This window comes from Neomonachus schauinslandi, chromosome 16 (assembly GCF_002201575.2).
Source record: "Neomonachus schauinslandi chromosome 16, ASM220157v2, whole genome shotgun sequence".
NCBI classification, from domain to species: Eukaryota; Metazoa; Chordata; class Mammalia; order Carnivora; family Phocidae; genus Neomonachus; species Neomonachus schauinslandi.
In genome coordinates, this window is record NC_058418.1 from 16,609,918 (window position 1) to 16,627,477 (window position 17,560).

A 17,560-nucleotide genomic window follows, 5' to 3' on the forward strand; every position below is an offset into this window, starting at 1 on the left:
GGTGAACGGGGTTGAAGGGGAGAGGAGCGCGCACGCGCGCTCCCGGCGGCTGGTCGGAGGTGCGCGACGGCGGAGGTCCGGGGCGCATGCGCACGACTGGGCGGGGCCGGGGCGCGCACGCAGGGCCGGGCGGAGTCAGCGTGGGGCACGTACTCCTGGCCCGGGGAGGAAGGCAGAGCCGGTGCTTTCCTCCTAGCCTAGGATGCGAGTCCTGGGAGAAAGCTGGACGCGCGGCCTTCTGCAGACTCGCAGGCACGCACACACAGACACAGCAACTGCCCGGGCTACCCACCTCGCGCAGCAAAAGAAGCACCTCCCTCTAGACATAGGCTTTGTGATCATAAGTTTTATTAGACTTAGGAGGGCAAGATCATCAATTAGTCCCTCAAATTAAAAAAAAAAAGTACAAAAGGTACATAGAAAAAGTGAGATCAGACGATTAAACTTTCCCGACTCAGGGCCAAGTTCTGCAAGGGAGAAAGAAAAAGGGTGTGAGCTGGGGACGACTGGAGGAGAGGGTCCAGGAAGGGTCTTAAAGCCTGGAAGGATTGTTCACTCACCTTCTTAAGCCTCCGCTCGCGTGAGGCCTGGGAGTCCGTCTCAGAGTAAGGGGGAGGCGCTGGAGGGTAGTAGGCCTCCTCCTCCTCTTCCTCCCTGTAAGGTCTCCTCCTCTCAGCTGGCCCCTTTTTCCTCAAGGCCTCTTCCAGTAGCCGCCCATCATATTGGGGGTCCCCAGACCTGGAGCCATCCTCCCGAGGGTCCCGGGAGCGGTGGTGGCGGGACCTAGGGTCAGCATGAGGGCGGTCTCTAGATCTGAAATCATCGTAGTGGGAATCCCGGGAGTGTGGAAATTCCCTTGGGTCATCTTGATCATAGAGGTCATCTCGGCTTCGGCTTCTGGGCGGTCTATAGGCTTGACCTCTCCTCCCCCTACTTGGGGGAGACCTCCTCCCAGATTCAGCAGAGCTCGGCCGGGTGAGGTCATCCAGAGCATCCACAGATCGGGCACGGGGCCGCCCGGCCCCCCAGCCACTCCCTGGCTGCTCTACCGGGGGCTCTTGCTCCCACCGTCTGGGACTTCGAGGGGAGTGGCGACCCCATTCCTCATCCCGGATTGGGGTAAGGGCAGGACCTCGGGAAGGCCGGGATCTCAAGTCGTCCTCGTGGAGGGAGGTAACTTCACTCATGGCTGTAGAGAAGAGGGGTGTCACTGACTGCTGGGAGGTCTGGAACTCCAGGGCCCAGCAGAGTCACCCACTTGGCTCATACACTTTCTAGGGGGCCCTAGACTTCTCATCTTTTAAGTGTTGACACAGAGGGTGTTGTACACTTCTCACTGCGGCCATGGTAGGGAAGTACTATGTCCAGGATTTGCAGCAAGCATCCCTGGGGCTTCTCCCTCCCCACTCAGGCACCCCTCAAACCGCAAGGATCCCACTCACCCCGCTCTACACGGCCATTGGGGGCACCAGGTCGAGAAGGGTCAAAGTTGGCCAGCTCTTTCTCCATGTAGTATAGGACCCGCATGGAGTCATCCTGCTGGCTGGCCTGGATCCTGTAGCCACTGCGGACTTCTAAGGACAGGAAATGGAGGCCATCAGTTTAGGAGAACAGACGCTGACCCCGCCCCCTCCCGTAAAGACATGTCCAACCTTGTAACAATTGGTTCTCACCAGAGGTCACACTGCTGTCTGTGTCACGAAGCAGGGGTACCTGGGAGCTGTGGCCGCCAACTGAGGGAGATTCGACTGTCAGTGGCCGCCCACCTGGAACAAAGCCCTCCAGGCCCAGCCTCCAGTCCCCTTTCTTCCAGCCCCAGACCCCTCAGTGCCCAAATGCCCAGCCTACCCCTGCCCCAGCTGCTCCCAGCTCCCCCAGGCCTCACCTGAGCTATTCCTGTCGAAGTCTCCAGGGTATCCATTGTAGATGGGGCCCATGGGAATCATGGCTGGTGGGGGCGGGGTCTTGGCAGGGGACAGGTGAGCATAGGTGCTGGGGGCGTAGATGCTTGGGACGCCTGAGGTGGCCGCTTTGCCTGCGGCATACACTGGGGAGGACACACGGTATGAGAAGGCAGCCAGGAGCCATGCTGCCCTCCAGGGTTGGAGGGTCTGCAGGGACATGTGCCTGGACCTTCTTCCCAACCCCCGAGCTGTGGGGCTTCCCTAGGCGCTTGGATTGGTTTCTGCAGGGTTCCTGAGACTCGGGCCATCAGCTTCATTGAATCCACAGCTCCTTTGGGTTTCCTCACACAGGTTTTTGGGGAGGGGGTGCACACTGGCAGCCCACGGCCCTCATCTGGCTAGCCAATGTGTTCGTTTGACTATATGATGGTTTGCCCACATTTGATGGGGTTTTACTGAAAATCCCAGCTCTCTAGCCGCCTGGGCCTGAGTTCTTATAGAGCAGCAGGGGGCAGATGCCCCTTTAGATAAGGCCCATGTGCTAGACCCTCTAGCGGGATTCAAAGTTCCCCTTTGGCAGCTGAGCCACCATGGGGGGCGGGGGGAGGAATCCCATGCCCACTCCCCTCTCATGGCTGCTGGGTTCTCTAGGCCCAGATGCAATGGGAATCATTCTGAGGCAAATGTGTGGGAGCCTCAGCGTTCACTTGCCTCGGCCAAGCAGCCAAGTAACTCCTCAAAGTACCTCTAGTGTTTCCAACCCCAGGGCCACACCCACCCCCAGCCAGCCCCCGCCTGGTGCTAGGCTTGACAGTTCAAGGGCAAATCCTCCCTGCTGCCTTCCTCCCCAAGCAAGAGGCAGGGTTCAGGTGGCTTGCTTGAAATCACTTGGCCTGACAGAGCAAGTTGCTTCCTCCCTGGGATTGGGACAGGGAAATGGGAGGCTCAGCAAGCTCCCTGCGCTGCTTCAGTTTGGAAGGAGGCTCAGCGCTCAGCGGCCCCAGGAGAGGCTCCTCAGTAGCTTGGGGGAGTGGGCATTTTATAACTCACTGTGCGAGTTGCTGTTTCCAGCCGCCTCGGCGGGGTTGTGGCCCTGGCAAGAGTAACAGGGTGCACGCTGGCAGCCCACGGCAGTGAGTTAATGGGTCCTCTGCTTGAGGTATCAGTGTCTCGGGACGGGCGGAGCATGGCCTTGGGACAGACACTGGCCTTCCTGGCCCCAGCCTTAATCATTGGGGTAATAACTGCAAACTTGGTTGCAGCCCCCTGGGGGGGGGGGGTCCCCTGCACCTGTGATTGGGACTAACACCCAATGCCTGAGGCTGAGGCCCTCAACTACAAAGGACAAGAGACACAGGATGGCCAGCATCAGCCCCCAGAGAGCAGTGGATTTGTCTCAGGGCAGCAATACTTTTGAGGGTCCAGGTTGTCCACTGGTGAGTTCAAGGATCAGGAAATCAGCCAGTAAGGACTGAGCAGCGGCCCTGTGCTGGGTGCTTCACCCAGTCTTCCCTTAATGCTCACAACACCTCGTGGGAACCTTATAAAGAAGGAAACCGGCTCAGAGAGTGAGCACTGCTTGTCCGAGGTCACACAGTGGCCCTGGCAAGGCTCCAGTGTGCTTCCTGGCCCCCGGTCATGACCAGTGTTGACAGCAACATGGCCAGCAGCTAGTGGGCGAGGAGCATTTTATGTAGGCTGAGCCCTGCACTAAGTGCCGGCCACACAAGGGGAAGTCACTCCTTAGGCTTCCGAGCAGGTAACACATCCAGCCAGGCCTCCAACCTCCACCTGCCTAAGCCAACAACGACTGCCCGTGATTTCACTGTGAAAGCCTCTTGGACTGAGCAGAGCTGCGGCCATCCCCGGGCACTCTGGAAGGAACTGGCAACAATGCCATCCCTGAGGAGGGGAAATGGGGTGGTGGCAAGAGGGAGACCCCGCCTTCTCCTTTGCTTCCCCCTTCCCTGTTTTGTTTGCTCTTTCCCCCTTCATCTCTGGCCCCACTCCCATCCCCCAGCCCTCCAGGTACCTACTCGGGATGTGCTAGATGTCCTTAAACATAGTATCTGCGTAAAACCCAGTGTGCTTGTGTGGATGTGGGTTTTTTTAATTGTGTAAATTATATTAGTGCTGTAAACCTTGTTTGGTTTCTTACCTTTTTCATTTAAGATTTTATTTTTAAAGGGAGCTTTACTGGGGCTCCTGGGTGGCTCAGTTGGTTAAGCACCTGCCTTCAGCTCAGGTCATGATCTCAGGGTCCTGGGTTGCAGTCCCCCTGGCCTCAGGGTTCCTGCTCAGCAGGGAGTCCGCTGCTCCCTCTCCCTCTGCCCATCCCACCCCGCCCCCCCCCCGTTCTCTTTCGTTCTCTCTTGCTCTCAAATAAATAAAATCTTGGGAAAAAAAAAAAAAAGGAAGCTGTACTTCCCAGTGAATGATGTTTTGTACTATCTGACAATTTTTTTTTTACCATGCGCATAAATGATGCTTTCAAAACAACTCTAAGTGAAAGTTTAAAATGAATGCAAAGTTGGAAGTGTATGTAAACGGTCATCTCAAACAGCAGAGCCTCCTTGGCCCACCTTCTCCCAGACTGCTCACCTCCCGCCCTCCAGGCCACAGCGCTGTCCTGGGAAGCCAGCGGACAGCCGCCTCCCACCCTGCAAGCCAGGAGGGAGGCGTGCAGGGGTGGGCACGTGAGGGGCACTTACGCGCCTCCGGGCAACAGCACCTGTCCGGGCAGCAGGGGCACCGGACATAACAGCAGCAGGTGTGGGGACAGCACTGACACCAGCAGATGCCCAGGAGGAGGAAGACGAGGAAGGCAGCCAAGCAGACCACGACCACAAACAGCCAGTCTGCAGAGAGAGAGGAGAACAGGTCGTGAGCAGGAGGCCTGGGGGGGACACGGGGACACAGGCACAGTGGGGGCGATGCAGAGTCAGGGGGAAGGCGAGGCTATTCGTGAAGCTTCCTGGGGAAGCTGCGACCCCTGCTGGATTCCCCAGCCACATGCAGGGGCCTCAGCAGCAGAGGGGCGCTCACCCTCTACCACCCGGGGCCAGCCCCGAATTCAGGGAACTTGCAGTGGGCTCCTCTGGCAAAGCAGAAAACCAGAGGTGACCTGGCCGGAGCAAGAACAGGACGTAGCTGCAGAGGAGGGACAGAGAGCCAGCTGCCCGGATGCCACCCTCTAGAAGATCCCTGCAGGCACCAGTCAACAAGAGCCCCCTGCCTACACCCCAGGCCCCTCCTCAGCCAGCCCGGCCCACCCCAAACCCCAGAGCCAGGTCACTAGACACCACGGAGTTGGAGTCAGGTGGGGTTAGTGGGGGTCCACAGGGAGCGGTGGATGGGGGGGGCTCCACCCCGTACCTTCCATGGGCCCCGCCTGAAAACCAGGTAAGAGCTCTGCCACCCCCGAGGTCCTGCCTGGAGGGACAAAAGAGAGACAGATTACGCTGGCAGGGGCCAGCCCAGCCCGCCCCTACCCTGAAGCCGCGCTCTAGGCTCTTCAGGGTGAAGGTATGTCCTGCAGCAGAGGGGTTGGTGGTCTACGAGGGTCCTAGCACATGGCTCCTGCAACCCCCCACCCCAGACCATGTGAGTGTTTTCCAGAAGGCTTCCACCCCATAATTCACCCACTCTCTCATGCCATGGGGAATTCTGTTGCCCCAAGGTGTTCCAGAACACGTCCTGTGGGTTCTGAAGGTTCAGCCTCAAGTGTGGGTCCCCCATCTGCTCCACATACACGGGTCCTATCACCCCCAAGGGTTCCATCTCCTGGCGAGACGGATAGTCCTGTTCCATCAGGCAAGGTAGGCACAGTGCCCTAGATGTTTTCATTTTATTTTAAAATCTGAAGAAAAAAAATAGTAACACCCAATCTATAATAATGAATCGTCTTTACAGCAAGGCAATCACAAAACGTCTTATTTTTTAATACGAAGGAAGAGGCCCATGAAGGCAGAAGTGCCCACAGCCCATAAAAATCACAGAACGGCCCTGAGTTCCAGCTCATTGCACGCATTCTGTCCCCTGTACAAACCCCGAGGCCCACTCCCCTTAAGTGCCGCCGGTTCTCTGTGCCCCACGAGTGTCGGATCGTGGGGGCACCCACACACCCGGCTCTAAGTCTGCAAAGCTCTGCGCCACCTGCCCCCACGAGTAGGTTCTAGCATGCAAAGCAGGGGCTCCCAAAGCGTGGTCCTGCCCATGAGGCCAAGACCGCTTTCGGAATAGCACCAAGTCTCGTCTGCCTTTTTCGCGGGCAGGTGTTCTCCCACAGGTGTCCCAGAGGCTCTGTGAGGAATGGTGGCCTCATCGCCCTGGTGACAGTGGATGGCGTGCTCACGTGCCTTGCGCTTTAAAAATTTCCTGCTCTCAATCTGTCACGTTAAGCAACTATCATCATCCACAAAAACTTACACACAAACTCTTTGAGATCCTCTAGGGTTTTTTTTTACAGTGCTAAGCAGGTCCTGACGCTGCGTTTTGAGAAATGCTGATGCAGGCTGTGCGTTTGGCCCACAGACACCCGGAGTTCTCCGGGTCCCTGCTGCGTGTGTTCTGTCACCCACACGCAAACTCTGTCGTGATCGGAACACCCTGGGGCATGCCCCCGTCATGTGTGCTCATTCACACATGCGTTTCCTTGCATCATGCGGGTGATGATGGCAACGTTCAGCCCGGCAGCGCCTCCTGAGCCCGAATGTGCTGGCTAAGAACAGGGCATGCGGCTAATGGCAGCGTCCCTTCCCCACATGGCAGGGGGGCCTCGCGGCCAGACGGGGGCTGCCGATGGATGACCCTACCCTGGCCTTGAGCATGGGGCGGCGGCCTCACTGCGTCAGCCACACAGCGCCCTCCCTACGGGGCGGAGGGTGAGGTTCCTGAGCTTTGGCCAGGGTCGCGGGGTGAGCGGCGGCCCTGCGGACGGTGGCAAGAGCTGGGTCCGGTCTCCCCCCAGTGAGACACACCATCTTCCCTCCTCGCTCCCTGCCAATTAACTCTGAAAGTTTGGGGATTTAAAAAAAAAGGAGACCAGGAAGAGGTAGAGTCCCCAGTTCTCTCCACTCTCCAGTTTGGCTCTGGCTTATTTGAAGTGTTGGGGGGAGGGGCCCCTGCCTGGGGTGCAGGGCAGAGAAGCCCCAGTGACTGGCAGTGCCATGAGAAGAGAATGAAGCAGCAACAGAGTCCGGAGAGTGAGCTGAAGGGCAGAGGGCAGATATACAGAAGCAACTGAAGAAGAGGCCCTGATCCCGGTTCCCGACCCCTTCCCAGGCCCTCAGGGCCCAACCCACTCACCCAGGACGATGAGCTCTGCATAGGCCTCGTTGTTCCCCTGGAGGTCCTGGGCCGAGACCACGGAGCAGTAATACACGCCACTGTCCCCCCAACCCGTCTGCTCAAAGGTCAGGTCAGCATCTGCAACAGGAGAGGGATGAGGACACGTCGGGGGAGGGGACCGGAGCCTCCCCACGCGCACGTCAGGAGCGCAGGGCTGCAGACGGACCAAGGGAACATTAGATAATACCGAGGGTGTGCTACTGTTTAGGGTCTGTTGTAAACACTTACTTAACACGGGGTATTTCAACAAGTCTGTGAGGTGGGTCCTGTTACCTTTCCTGTCTTGTAGGTGAGAAACGAGGCCTGGCAAGATTACCCACTCCGTCCTGTCACATCAGTGCTGGAACCGGATGGGCCGACTCTGGAGCCTGGGCTGCAGACCTACAGCCATCCCGGTACCCCTCCTCACAGCAAAGTAACTCCCCGACATGAGCCACCCAGAGCCTGGTGTAGCCCCAGGGGAAGGGGCCTGGGTGGCGAGGCCGAGATAAACAGGCCAGATTCCAAGAATCAGGTGCCGCCCAGGCATGAGAAGGAGTGGCTGGGAGACAGAGTCGGGGGGCCGCCCCCGGTTCCCGAGTCGTCAGCCCCGCATTCCAGGTCAGGCCCAGGGCTTGGGACGCTCAGGCGGGCGAGGAGCCCGTCAATTAGGGCAGTAATGAAAGTCTTTCAGCACATCCGGTTTCCTCTCTGCTCCTCAGGCCCTAATTAGTTAAATCCCTTCGGCCATTCACTCCCGTGGGACAGGGTGGGACCACGGGCGACTCGTGGAGGATGGCAGACCGGAACGGGCGAGGTGAGCACCCCCGGAGCTCCCCTGCGGCTCTCGCCGACCTGCCTACCTCCCTGCCCCACGTGCCCACTGCCCTTCTCCATGGCGGCTCGGACGGGGGTGACTGTGCGCGCCCCAGGCTGCACCACCCGGCACTCACCAGGGCACCAGTCCATTGCGGAGGGAATGAAAGAACGGGAGCCTTCTTCCTTCTTCAGAAGACCCCACGTCTACAGAAAAACCCTCCTGGGGCTCCTGACTTTGGCTCAGGTTGTGATCTCAGGGTCATGAGATCGAGCCCCATGGCAGGCTGCGCGCTCAGCAGGGAGTCTGCTGGAGATTCTCTCTCTCCCTCCCTCTGCCCCTCCCCCCACTCCCACTCTCTTCCTAAAAAAAAAAAAGAAAGAAAGAAAAGAAAAAAGAAAAACCCTCCTGCCGATGTCTTCCTACACCATTACAAGCACCTAACCCCAGCCTGTAAGGTCCTTGGCAAGATTTGGCTACTGGTTACCACATCAGCCTCAACCCTGCGGTTCTCCTTCGCTCACCAGACTCCAGACATATTGGTCTCCTCGCCATCCCCCAAGATGCTGGGCCCATACCTGCCAGGGCTCCTGCTACTCCCTCTGGCTGGCACTGGGCTCCCAGATGCTCACAGGGCGGGTTCCATCCTGCAAGCATAACCCCCACCTGACTGCTGGACTGTGCCAGCCAGCTGAGGGGCTGACCGTGCATGACCCCACGCCCAGGAGAATGTGGGCTCCACTCAAGCAGAATCTGGCCTGTCTCGGCCACTGCCAAGTCCCCAGTGCTTGACACGGGGCCTTGGCCAGGACCTGGAAATGAACCCCTTCCCTCTTCATGCTCCCCTTCCTTAGCTCTTGTCATCTATTCCAGCATTCTGGACACATGGCTATATTCAAACTGGCACCTGATACACTATTTCAATATTCAACACATAATTCCCGAATGCACCCTATGTTCCCGGCAGTATCTGAGGCACCTGGTGTACTAAAGAACGAATGTTCTCAAAGTCTGATGTATGGACCCCGGGGTTCCGCCAGATCTTTTCAGGGCAGCCTTGAGGTCAAAGTTATTATCATAATATTACTAAGATGTTATTTGCCTTTTTCACGGAAACTCTCATGAGTGTGCCCTGAAGTCCTCCAGAGGAGGACATGTACTGTTACAATAAATTGAATGCAGAAGCAGCTTTGAGAATCCAGCTTCTATTCAGGCAGACTTGAAGGAGACGTGCAAAAATATAAAGCTAAAGCAATGCCATACTTCTCATTAAGGTTTTTTGCTGTGTTTTGGAAAATATGGTCATTTTTCATAAAAAGCATGTTATTTATGTTAACCGCTAATGAGTTTGTTATTGTCATCTTGAGTATTTTTTTTTTAAGATGTTATTTATTTACTTGAGAGAGAGAGAATGAGAGACAGAGAGCACGAGAGGGAAGAGGGTCAGAGGGAGAAGCAGACCCCCAGCCGAGCAGGGTGCCCGATGTGGGACTCAATCCCGGGACTCCAGGATCATGACCCGAGCCAAAGGCAGCTGCCCAACCAACTGAGCCACCCAGGCGCTCTCATCTTGAGTATTTTTTAAACTTCTCTCAGCTTGCTAGTTATAAAAACAAGGTTCTTGGAAGAATTTAAGAGTGGGAAAAAAAAAAAAAGAGCCCAGCAGCCCTCCAACTGACATATTTAAGAAGCACTGCGACAGCGAGCAGACATAAATCCCTGCTCCTATATGGAGCTCAGATCCTAACCAGGAAAGAAAGACAAATAAAAACTGTAAATAGATCACGTATCAGATGGTGATAAGCAGTATGGAGAAAACCAATCAGGGAAAGTACCAAAGTGGAGGCGGGAGTTGTGCAAATTTCAGGGGGGACCGGGGGAAGGCTTTCATGTAAGGTAACCTGAGGAGCCGTGAAAAGGATGGAGGACATGACTCCCCTCCGCGGTCATGCATCTAGCCACAGAGTATTGAGCTCTCTCTGTGCTTTCATCGAATCCTTATACAACGCTGAACTACATGCTCCCCAATCTTCCTGATTCTCTGTAACACCCCATCGGCCCGTCGATTTTCCGCCTATATCCTTAAATCAGACTCCAACCATATCTCTCCCCAGTCAGAGCTCAGGGGCAGGTCCCTGCACAATGCTGAGGAGCTGGACGGGAACCCCCTGCCCCTGCAAAAGTTCACAGGCTGGGAGTTGAAATCTGGGCTCCAGGGGGCCGGATCCTGGCCTCAATGTGTTTTGTTTGGCCTGCATAATGTTTTCAAAACCCACAAAAAATTATGGCCTTCCAGCTTCTTTTGATCAATTCTAAGGCTTGGGCCCACCTCCTTCCTGCAAGGCACACCCTGTTCCTGGTCTGTGTCTGGTCCTGACACCAGCTGGGCTGGGCATTGCCCTCATTGTTTCAGGTACCAGGAGATGCTGGGTCTTCCGCTGAGAACAGAAGCCGGGCCTTCTCCATACCCCTGGGCCTCTGCTTCCTTATCCACATAGAGCAGAGGCAGCTCTCCTTTCAGGGGTCTCAGGAGCCCCAAGCAGCCTGGCGAGGTAGAAACAAGGCTCCTATCCCGGTGCTCCCCATCAGCCAGAGCAGAGATGGATGGAGGGGTAGAGGGAGCCACCCCGGGCTGCCGGACCCCAAGGGTGCGCACCATTATAGTTTGCCTAGGACAACTTTCGGTTAAAACCTAGACAGCTGGTGACCCCAAGAGCACCAGAAGGAGGTCCACTTTTCTCCATCCTCAAAGCTGAAATGGAGGAAGCTCCTGCAGCTCCCGGGCTTCCTGAGAGGACATACACACAATGGATATTTACAAATTATGGCCTGTATCAAACACAACAGCACGTCAAGGCAGCTTGAAACACCCAAAGCCAGGGGGCCTCTGGAACACAAGAGTCTACCCCCAGGAGAGCCTGAGGGTCACTCTGGAATTTTAGACTCAGCAGAGGAAGCATGATTCCAGCCAGCCTTCAAGGGCACCCTCAGTTTTTTGGGTTGTCCTGAGCGGGCTGCTGGGCCGTCATGCCTGGTCCAGGCCCGAGAGGACACGGAGTAATGCGGGAGGGGCCTGAACAGGTTGAACCCCCAAGAAGCTCTCCCACCGCCAGAAAAGCAGGATGCTTCGGGCCGAGCTGCTCAGGAAAATTCAGGGCAAGCAGGTCCGGTCCCTCTCCCAAATACGACTGAAAGGCTGGGTCCCTAGACAGACTGAGTGTGCCTGCCTGGTCTCTTGGGGTCTGCAAAGGGACGCTCCTTCCCCACGCTGTCCCCATGCCCAAGATTAAAACTCTAATCCCTGTTTAAGACAGTGAAAGGCTAAATCCATTAAGTGGGTTGAGTGTTCATCCCTCGCCCACGGCAGCCCATCACCTTCCTCAAGATTCTCTAGGGTCTGGTCCTTCTAAAATCACATTCACAAAAGATTTTACGGTGTGCACCCCCGAGTCATTCCATATAGCACCTGGTCCTAGCCGGCTTCCTTTGTAGCACTTAGTACTCCCTGAAATTCTCTTGTTCTTTATCTGCCTGTTTACCACCTGTCTCACTAGAATGTCACCTTCTCAAGGGCAGGGACCTTGGCTGTCTTGATCACCACTTACATCCCCAGCACCAACAACACTGCCTGACGCTTAGGAGATGCTCGATAGATACCAAAAAGAATGAACGAACGGCTCTCTACCTCCCCCTAACTTAGTCCCAGTAGGCACATCTTATCAGCTGGCAGGTTTACGGTTAAGTACAAGGCTCCTGAGGGCCGCCTGGGTTCAAATCCCAGCTCCAGCCCCTTCCTAGGTGTGTGCCTAGACAGCCACTTAACCTCTCTGTGCCCCAGATGCTGTGAGTGCACAATGTGGTCGTGAGGACTCCACGGGAGAGAGCGTGCTTAAGGTGCCTGGCAAGTCATAGGCTTTATCCATTAAAATCTCTCATCCGGTCAGTTTACTCAAGTTACCCCCGTGGCGAGCCCTTTGCTGACCACCCCAGGCAAGTAAAGGGGTTATAAGCTTGGAGATGAGACCCAAAGTGGCCGACTTAGAATCCCAGCTCTGTTTCTAGCTTTGTGACCCTGCGCAAGTTGCTTTACCTCTCTGGGCCTCTATAAAGTGACAATAGAACCTCCTCACACGATTACTGTGTGGTCTAAATGAGTTAATCCATATAAACCTGGATTAGAGCCTGGCACATAAGAGGCCCTTTATAAGTTGTTACTTACATAAATTTTACTTATTGTTGTTGGTATTCGTATTATTATAGAACCCCTGGGGCGCCTGGGTGGCTCAGTCATTAAGCGTCTGCCTTCGGCTCAGGTCATGATCCCGGGGTCCTGAGATCGAGCCCCGCATCGGGCTCCCTGCTCCGTGGGAAGCCTGCTTCTCCCTCTCCCACCCCCCCTGCTTGTGTTCCCTCTCTCACTTGCCTCTCTCTGTCAAATAAATAAATAAAATCTTAAAAAAAAAAAAAAGAACCCCTGCTTCTCTTCTTACCCAATTTTATGTTCCAAGCACTTGCCAGCATGTGTTATCTTGTTCACCTCCCTCCCTGGAATGCAAGCTCCAGGAGGGAAGGGATTTGATGAATGTGTTTACTGCTCTATTTCCAGCTTCAAAGAGCGCCTGCGTATCTTAGGTGCTCAATTAACCTTTGTTGTTAAATAAAGCATAGATGGATGAACGGATGGACGGATGGAAGGATCGATCCCTTCATCAATCGTTTCAGGCACTGGTGCTCAAGAGCTGCCAGGTGGGGACACCAGGCTGGGCAGAGGGAGCCGGCATCACCACCCCAGCAAGCCCCGCCCCGCCCCCTGCCCCGCCCAACATACTTCCTGTGATGGTGATCCTTCGGCCCTGGTAGTAGTCTCCCAGGGTCACGGCATTGCCCTGCTTGGTGGCCACGACCCTGACAGTGCGCATGCTGTCCTGGCACTCCACATAGGGGTTGTAGCCTGGGTTACCCGCTGCTAGCTGGGCATTGAGCTGGTTGTCAGCACTGGTCGGGGAGAAGGCATCGGCGATGCGGTCCCGGCAGAAAGACTTGTACTTCCAGATGACGATGGGTGCCGTAGGGGTCGTGGTCAATTGGTAGGTGCAGGGCAGGGTCACGGGCTGGAATAGGATCACCACCTGGTAGGGGTCTGACACCGTCACCTGGATGGCGCTGGCCGGGGCTGAGGGCGAGAGGAGAGTTAGCAGAGAGAGCGAGCTCGGGGAAGTACTGGGGCAGGAATGAGCAACATCACTTGTCACCCGCTTGACATTTACAAGTGTAATGGCTTTGCAGAGTGCCTAGCACACATTGTTTCTTAATCCCAGGACGGGAGAGGTAAGCTCCGATAATCGTGCCCATTTTCTAGACCCATGGGGCCAAAGTGGCAAGTACAAGGTCACACAGCCAGATTTCTTGGAACATCCCGTCCATCCCTCTTCCCAGAGTGTGGCCTCTGAACCCAGCTCCCTCTTCCCTTAGCCATTCTCTCAGGGAAAGGACCTCTCTCTGTGGCCGGTACAGGAAAGCACAAATGACCACCATAAAGCCACCACACTCAAGGTCCCACCGCAAAAACCACCACTACAGGTTCCAAGTAACACCGGGCTTTGGGGGGGGGGGGCGTGGAATTTTGGAGTTCTTTCACTCAACTATTTTGCTATGGAGTAGGTAAAGCCCCCCCAGTGTCTCCATCAGCGTCCCACCTCACCCTACCCAAAGCCATCTCAAAGGAACACACCAAAAGTGCTTGGGGAGAGAGAAAGTCCCCTCCACACCCCGCCCCAAACAAACACCCGATCCAGGTGAAAGCTTGCCCCCAGAAGATGATTTCACACCAAGTCCATACGTCCATCCCACCAGACCCTTAAGCAGATACTGCGGGACATGAGTGGGACTGGGGGCTGGGGAGTCCCCGGTCCTACACCCACCAGAGGCCTGGGCACGGTTTCTTGAATTCTCTCTCCAGAAAGCGTCTGATCCAGTCCGTCGAGTGCCCGCTCCCCGTTACCCCAAGACTTAGAAATCTCGGGGTCCGCCCAAGTCCCCATCCCGGCCTTTCCCAGTGATCGGGTGGTCCTTCACCCCTACACCACAAAGGGTCCCATTCTCCTTGCCGCTCCAGCGCTCGCGGTTCGGGGAGTTTCACTTCCTGCTGTCTCTGAACAAGGGCGGGGGAGCGCTCCCTGACTCCAATGGGGACTTCCCCTCACTCTGGCACCCAAGGGATTTCCCGAGACCCTGGGGATCAGGAGATCCTAGTCTCGGCTCTCCCCCTCCCCCAGCTCTGCAGCCTGTTCGGCGGTGTAGAACTCCATCCATGCCCCATCTATAGTGCCCTCCCGCGGTTCCGCCGCACCAGAGGCCCGGCGCTCCGTACCTGTGCACAAGGTTCTGAGAAAGAGCCACACGAAGACGGCCGCGCCCCAGCCCCGAAAGGCCGGGCAGGGGCCCATCCCCCAGGGGAGCCCGCGGGCCACTGGCGCCATCGCGGCCGTCTGGGCGCGTCCGGCCCGCGCGTCCCCTACTTGGTACCGAGAGGGTAGGGGGCGCGGCGCGCACCAAGGCTGGGAGGGGTGCGTGCTCCTCCCCTTCCCGCTTCCGTTCCTTGTCCCTATTCCAAGCCCACGCTGCCCTGTTCCAGGACTTTAATGAACGGAAATAACGTGGAAGAGGAGCACGCTTCCAGCTTTCGGGGAGAAACTTGCCTGACCCACTGTGGCTCTCCGAGCCATTCTACCCCCTGCGCACTCTGGGGAATGGATCTGCCCAGGTACATTGGGTGAGAACAGAGGGCTGGGCCAGGGGGTGGGAGGCGGGGAGGGGCTCCTCCACCTCCCTCCCCGGAAGTGGGCTGACCCAGGTGCGCTCCGGCCCCGAGGGTCGGAACCAAGTGACCAGGCCGCCGGGAGGGCGCCTGCAGACTGGGGATCCTGTCCCGCCCTCTCCTTCCCCGGGCGGAGCCGAGCAGAGTGTAACTCACGGGAACCGAGACCCAACTGGAGTGATTCACCTGTTGAGGGGGGCGGGTCCCTCCCTGCACCTGTCCCCGCTCTGCCCACACCCCTCTCCCCGGCTGGCGATGGACCCGCCTAGGTACATCCTGCGGGGAGGGACGAGGCTAAGCTTGGAGCTTTGGGCAGGGAGAGGCTCCGGTCCAGGGGGCACCGGGGCGCTACGGGCCTCTTGTGTCTTCCACTTAGATGACTTAAAGAACCGACTGAAGTTTCTGGAAAGGAAGGTCTGCCCTCTTCGGGACGCCCGAGGGGAATCCGGTCCAGGAAAAGTTGGAATTCTCTTTCGGAAGTCTTCCCCGCCTCCCCCTGACCCCCCCCCCCCAGTCGCGGTTCAGTCCCCGGGCATCCCTCCCTCTGGACACTCTGGCTCTTTAAGGGGCCGAGTGGAGGCGCGGAAGTAGGGATAGGTTTCCGCTTAAGGATCGCCAGGGCCTGGGCCACCTGCGCCCGGGGGCGGGGTGTGTCGAGGCTCCGGAACGCGGGGCGTTCAGCGCGGCTCTTCTGCCCCCCGAAGGCTGCTAGGGGAAGCGCCACCTGGGAAGCACTAGGCCCTTTCTCGGAGAGACTCCCTGGAGGTCGCGAACTGGCCGCTGGCTGGCCGGTGCAGTGCCCGGGGATGTTTTGTTCGACTGCATCCTGTTAAAATTCAGGTCGGATCACGTACATCTATCTGCTCAAAACCTTCCTGTGGCTCCCCTTCCCAGAAGAAACCAAACTATAGTGGCCGGAGCCCTCTCTGACCTCCCCTCCTTCCCCTCTCCCCCTGGCTCATTCAACTTCAGCCACACCGGCGGCCGCTCCTCCCGGTTCTGGAATGTGTCTCTCAGGCTCCCACCTCAGGCCCATTGCCCTTACCACGACTCCTTCTGCCCGCACCCCCTTCCTGCAGATGGCCACACGACCTTCCATCTCCTTTAGGGCTTTACGTAAAGGTCATTTCTTATAAAATTTCAACCCTTTCACGTCCCTCCCTCACCTCTTTATTTTTTGTGTATGTGTGGTAAAATATACCATAATACTTACCATTTTAGCCATTTGTAAGTGTACAATTCAGTGGTATTAATTACATTCCCAGTCCTACCTACCTGTCCCCAGTATAAGCTCTGTATCAATTCAACAATAACGCCCCATTCCTACCTGCCCCCCCAGCCCTTGGTGACCTCTCTTCTACTTTATCAAATTGCCTATTCTGAGTACCTCGTGTAGGTGGAAACGTCTACCATTTGTTACGTCTGGCTGTAGAGAACAAAATGGAGTCTCTCATGTCAAGCAGCGGCCTGTGTCAAGCCATGACGCAAGCAGGTAAGGTACCGCAGCTGGGAGACATCCCCGGGACCAACGTCAGCTGACACCCCAGAACGGATAATGAGCAGAACCAGAGAAGGTCCAGAGACCCAAAACTGATTAAATCCCTTTAAAAAGGGAAGGATTTTTTGGCCAGTAAACTCTCAGACTCTTCAGACCTGACCCCTCTATGTCTGACCACTTAAAAAAGGCAAATGCCCCCCGAAGCCTCTGCCAGATTGATCTCCGGACAGAACCGAGACCCTTCGTGGCTTGAACATCAGAAGCAGTAAGTGCCAAGAGCTGACCTGGGCCAGACGGAGGCCTTATCTCAGCTGCGCGCCCACAGACTGACTTAGCATTTGGTTCGTTCACTTCCTGCACCCCTCTGTTACCTTGTTTGTTGCGCGGGCTTGTCTTCTGTCCTGCTTTGTGTGCTGTGTCAGAAGCCAAGTTTAATCGCATGGTGAATTGTCACTGAGTTTGGAATCCTGCACCTGTTTTATAATTGTGATTTAACTTTTTTTTTTTTAAAGATTTTATTTATTTATTTGACAGAGAGAGAGAGCGAGAGCAGGAACACAAGCAAGGGAATGGGAGAGGGAGAGCAGGCTTCCCACGGAGCAGGGAGCCGGATGCGGGGCTCCATCCCAGGACCCTGGGATCATGACCTGAGCCGAAGGCAGACGCTTAATGACTGAGCCACCCAGGCGCCCAATTGTGATTTAACTTTGCTTTATGATCGAATAGAGCTGACATTGTGGAAAGACACAACTCGTGTGTCTCGTGACACTGGCTCATTCACTAAGCGTAATGTTTTCGAGGTTCACGCATGTTCTAGGCTATATCACAATGAAAATTTCCTCCCGTTTTATGGCTGAATAGTATTTCATTGTATGTATAGGCCACATTTTGTGTATTCATTTACCTATTGTTAGACACTTGTGTTGTTTCCATCTTTTGGTTGTGGTTATTGTCGTTTTAAAGATTTTATTTATTTGAGAGGGAGTGCGAGAGCTCACGTGCCCGAGAAAGAGAGCACAAGCCGGAGAGAGGGGCAGAGGGGGAGGGAGAAGCAGGCTCCCCACTGAACAGGGAGCCCTACATGGGACTCAAGTTTATTAACTTTACCTCTCTTCAATTTGGATGCTTTTTACTTCTTTTTCTTGTCTGATTGCTGTGCTAGGATTTCTAGTACACTGTTGAATAGCCGCAGTGAT

The 17,560-nt window shown here is 56.0% G+C and overlaps 2 protein-coding genes across 7 annotated transcripts in view; both read right to left on the reverse strand.

Annotated features, from left to right (window-relative positions):
* USF2 (upstream transcription factor 2, c-fos interacting) overlaps positions 1 to 88 on the reverse strand; it is a 9,371-nt gene extending 9,283 nt beyond the window's left edge. Inside the window, exon 1 of the mRNA XM_044911386.1 lies at positions 35 to 88. Coding sequence (XP_044767321.1) covers positions 35 to 88 — 54 coding nt within the window. The remainder of the gene's footprint in view (positions 1 to 34) is intronic.
* A 246-nt stretch (positions 89 to 334) lies between these two features.
* On the reverse strand, positions 335 to 14,637 carry LSR (lipolysis stimulated lipoprotein receptor). Of its 6 annotated transcripts, XM_044922043.1 has the most exons (10): positions 14,420 to 14,637; positions 12,878 to 13,222; positions 7,212 to 7,331; positions 5,280 to 5,336; positions 4,616 to 4,762; positions 1,886 to 2,047; positions 1,674 to 1,733; positions 1,443 to 1,574; positions 561 to 1,189; positions 335 to 467 (listed from the first exon to the last, which is right to left on the reverse strand). In XM_044922043.1, the coding sequence occupies exons 1-10, from the start codon at positions 14,526 to 14,528 to the stop codon at positions 432 to 434; spliced, it is 1,797 nt and encodes a 598-aa protein (XP_044777978.1). In that variant the 5' UTR covers positions 14,529 to 14,637; the 3' UTR covers positions 335 to 431. The 6 variants fall into 6 exon arrangements, with proteins under 6 accessions (XP_044777978.1, XP_021556525.1, XP_044777974.1 ...); XM_021700850.2 differs by lacking the exon at positions 5,280 to 5,336 and having other exon boundaries at positions 14,420 to 14,615; XM_044922039.1 differs by lacking the exon at positions 5,280 to 5,336 and having other exon boundaries at positions 1,443 to 1,571; positions 14,420 to 14,580.
* Between the last annotated feature and the right edge of the window lie 2,923 nt (positions 14,638 to 17,560).

What these genes read in the sequence shown, in the direction of transcription:
- LSR (XM_044922043.1), bottom strand. Translation starts at nt 14,528, where the DNA reads ATGGCGCCAGTGGCCCGCGGGCTCCCCTGGGGGATGGGCCCCTGCCCG. An exon ending in AGACAGCAGTGTGACCTCTG is followed by an intron (nt 1,575 to 1,673) that starts GTGAGAACCAAT and finishes TCCTGTCCTTAG; the next exon opens with AAGTCCGCAGTGGCTACAGG. An exon ending in GCGAGCGGAGGCTTAAGAAG is followed by an intron (nt 468 to 560) that starts GTGAGTGAACAA and finishes TCTCCCTTGCAG; the next exon opens with AACTTGGCCCTGAGTCGGGA.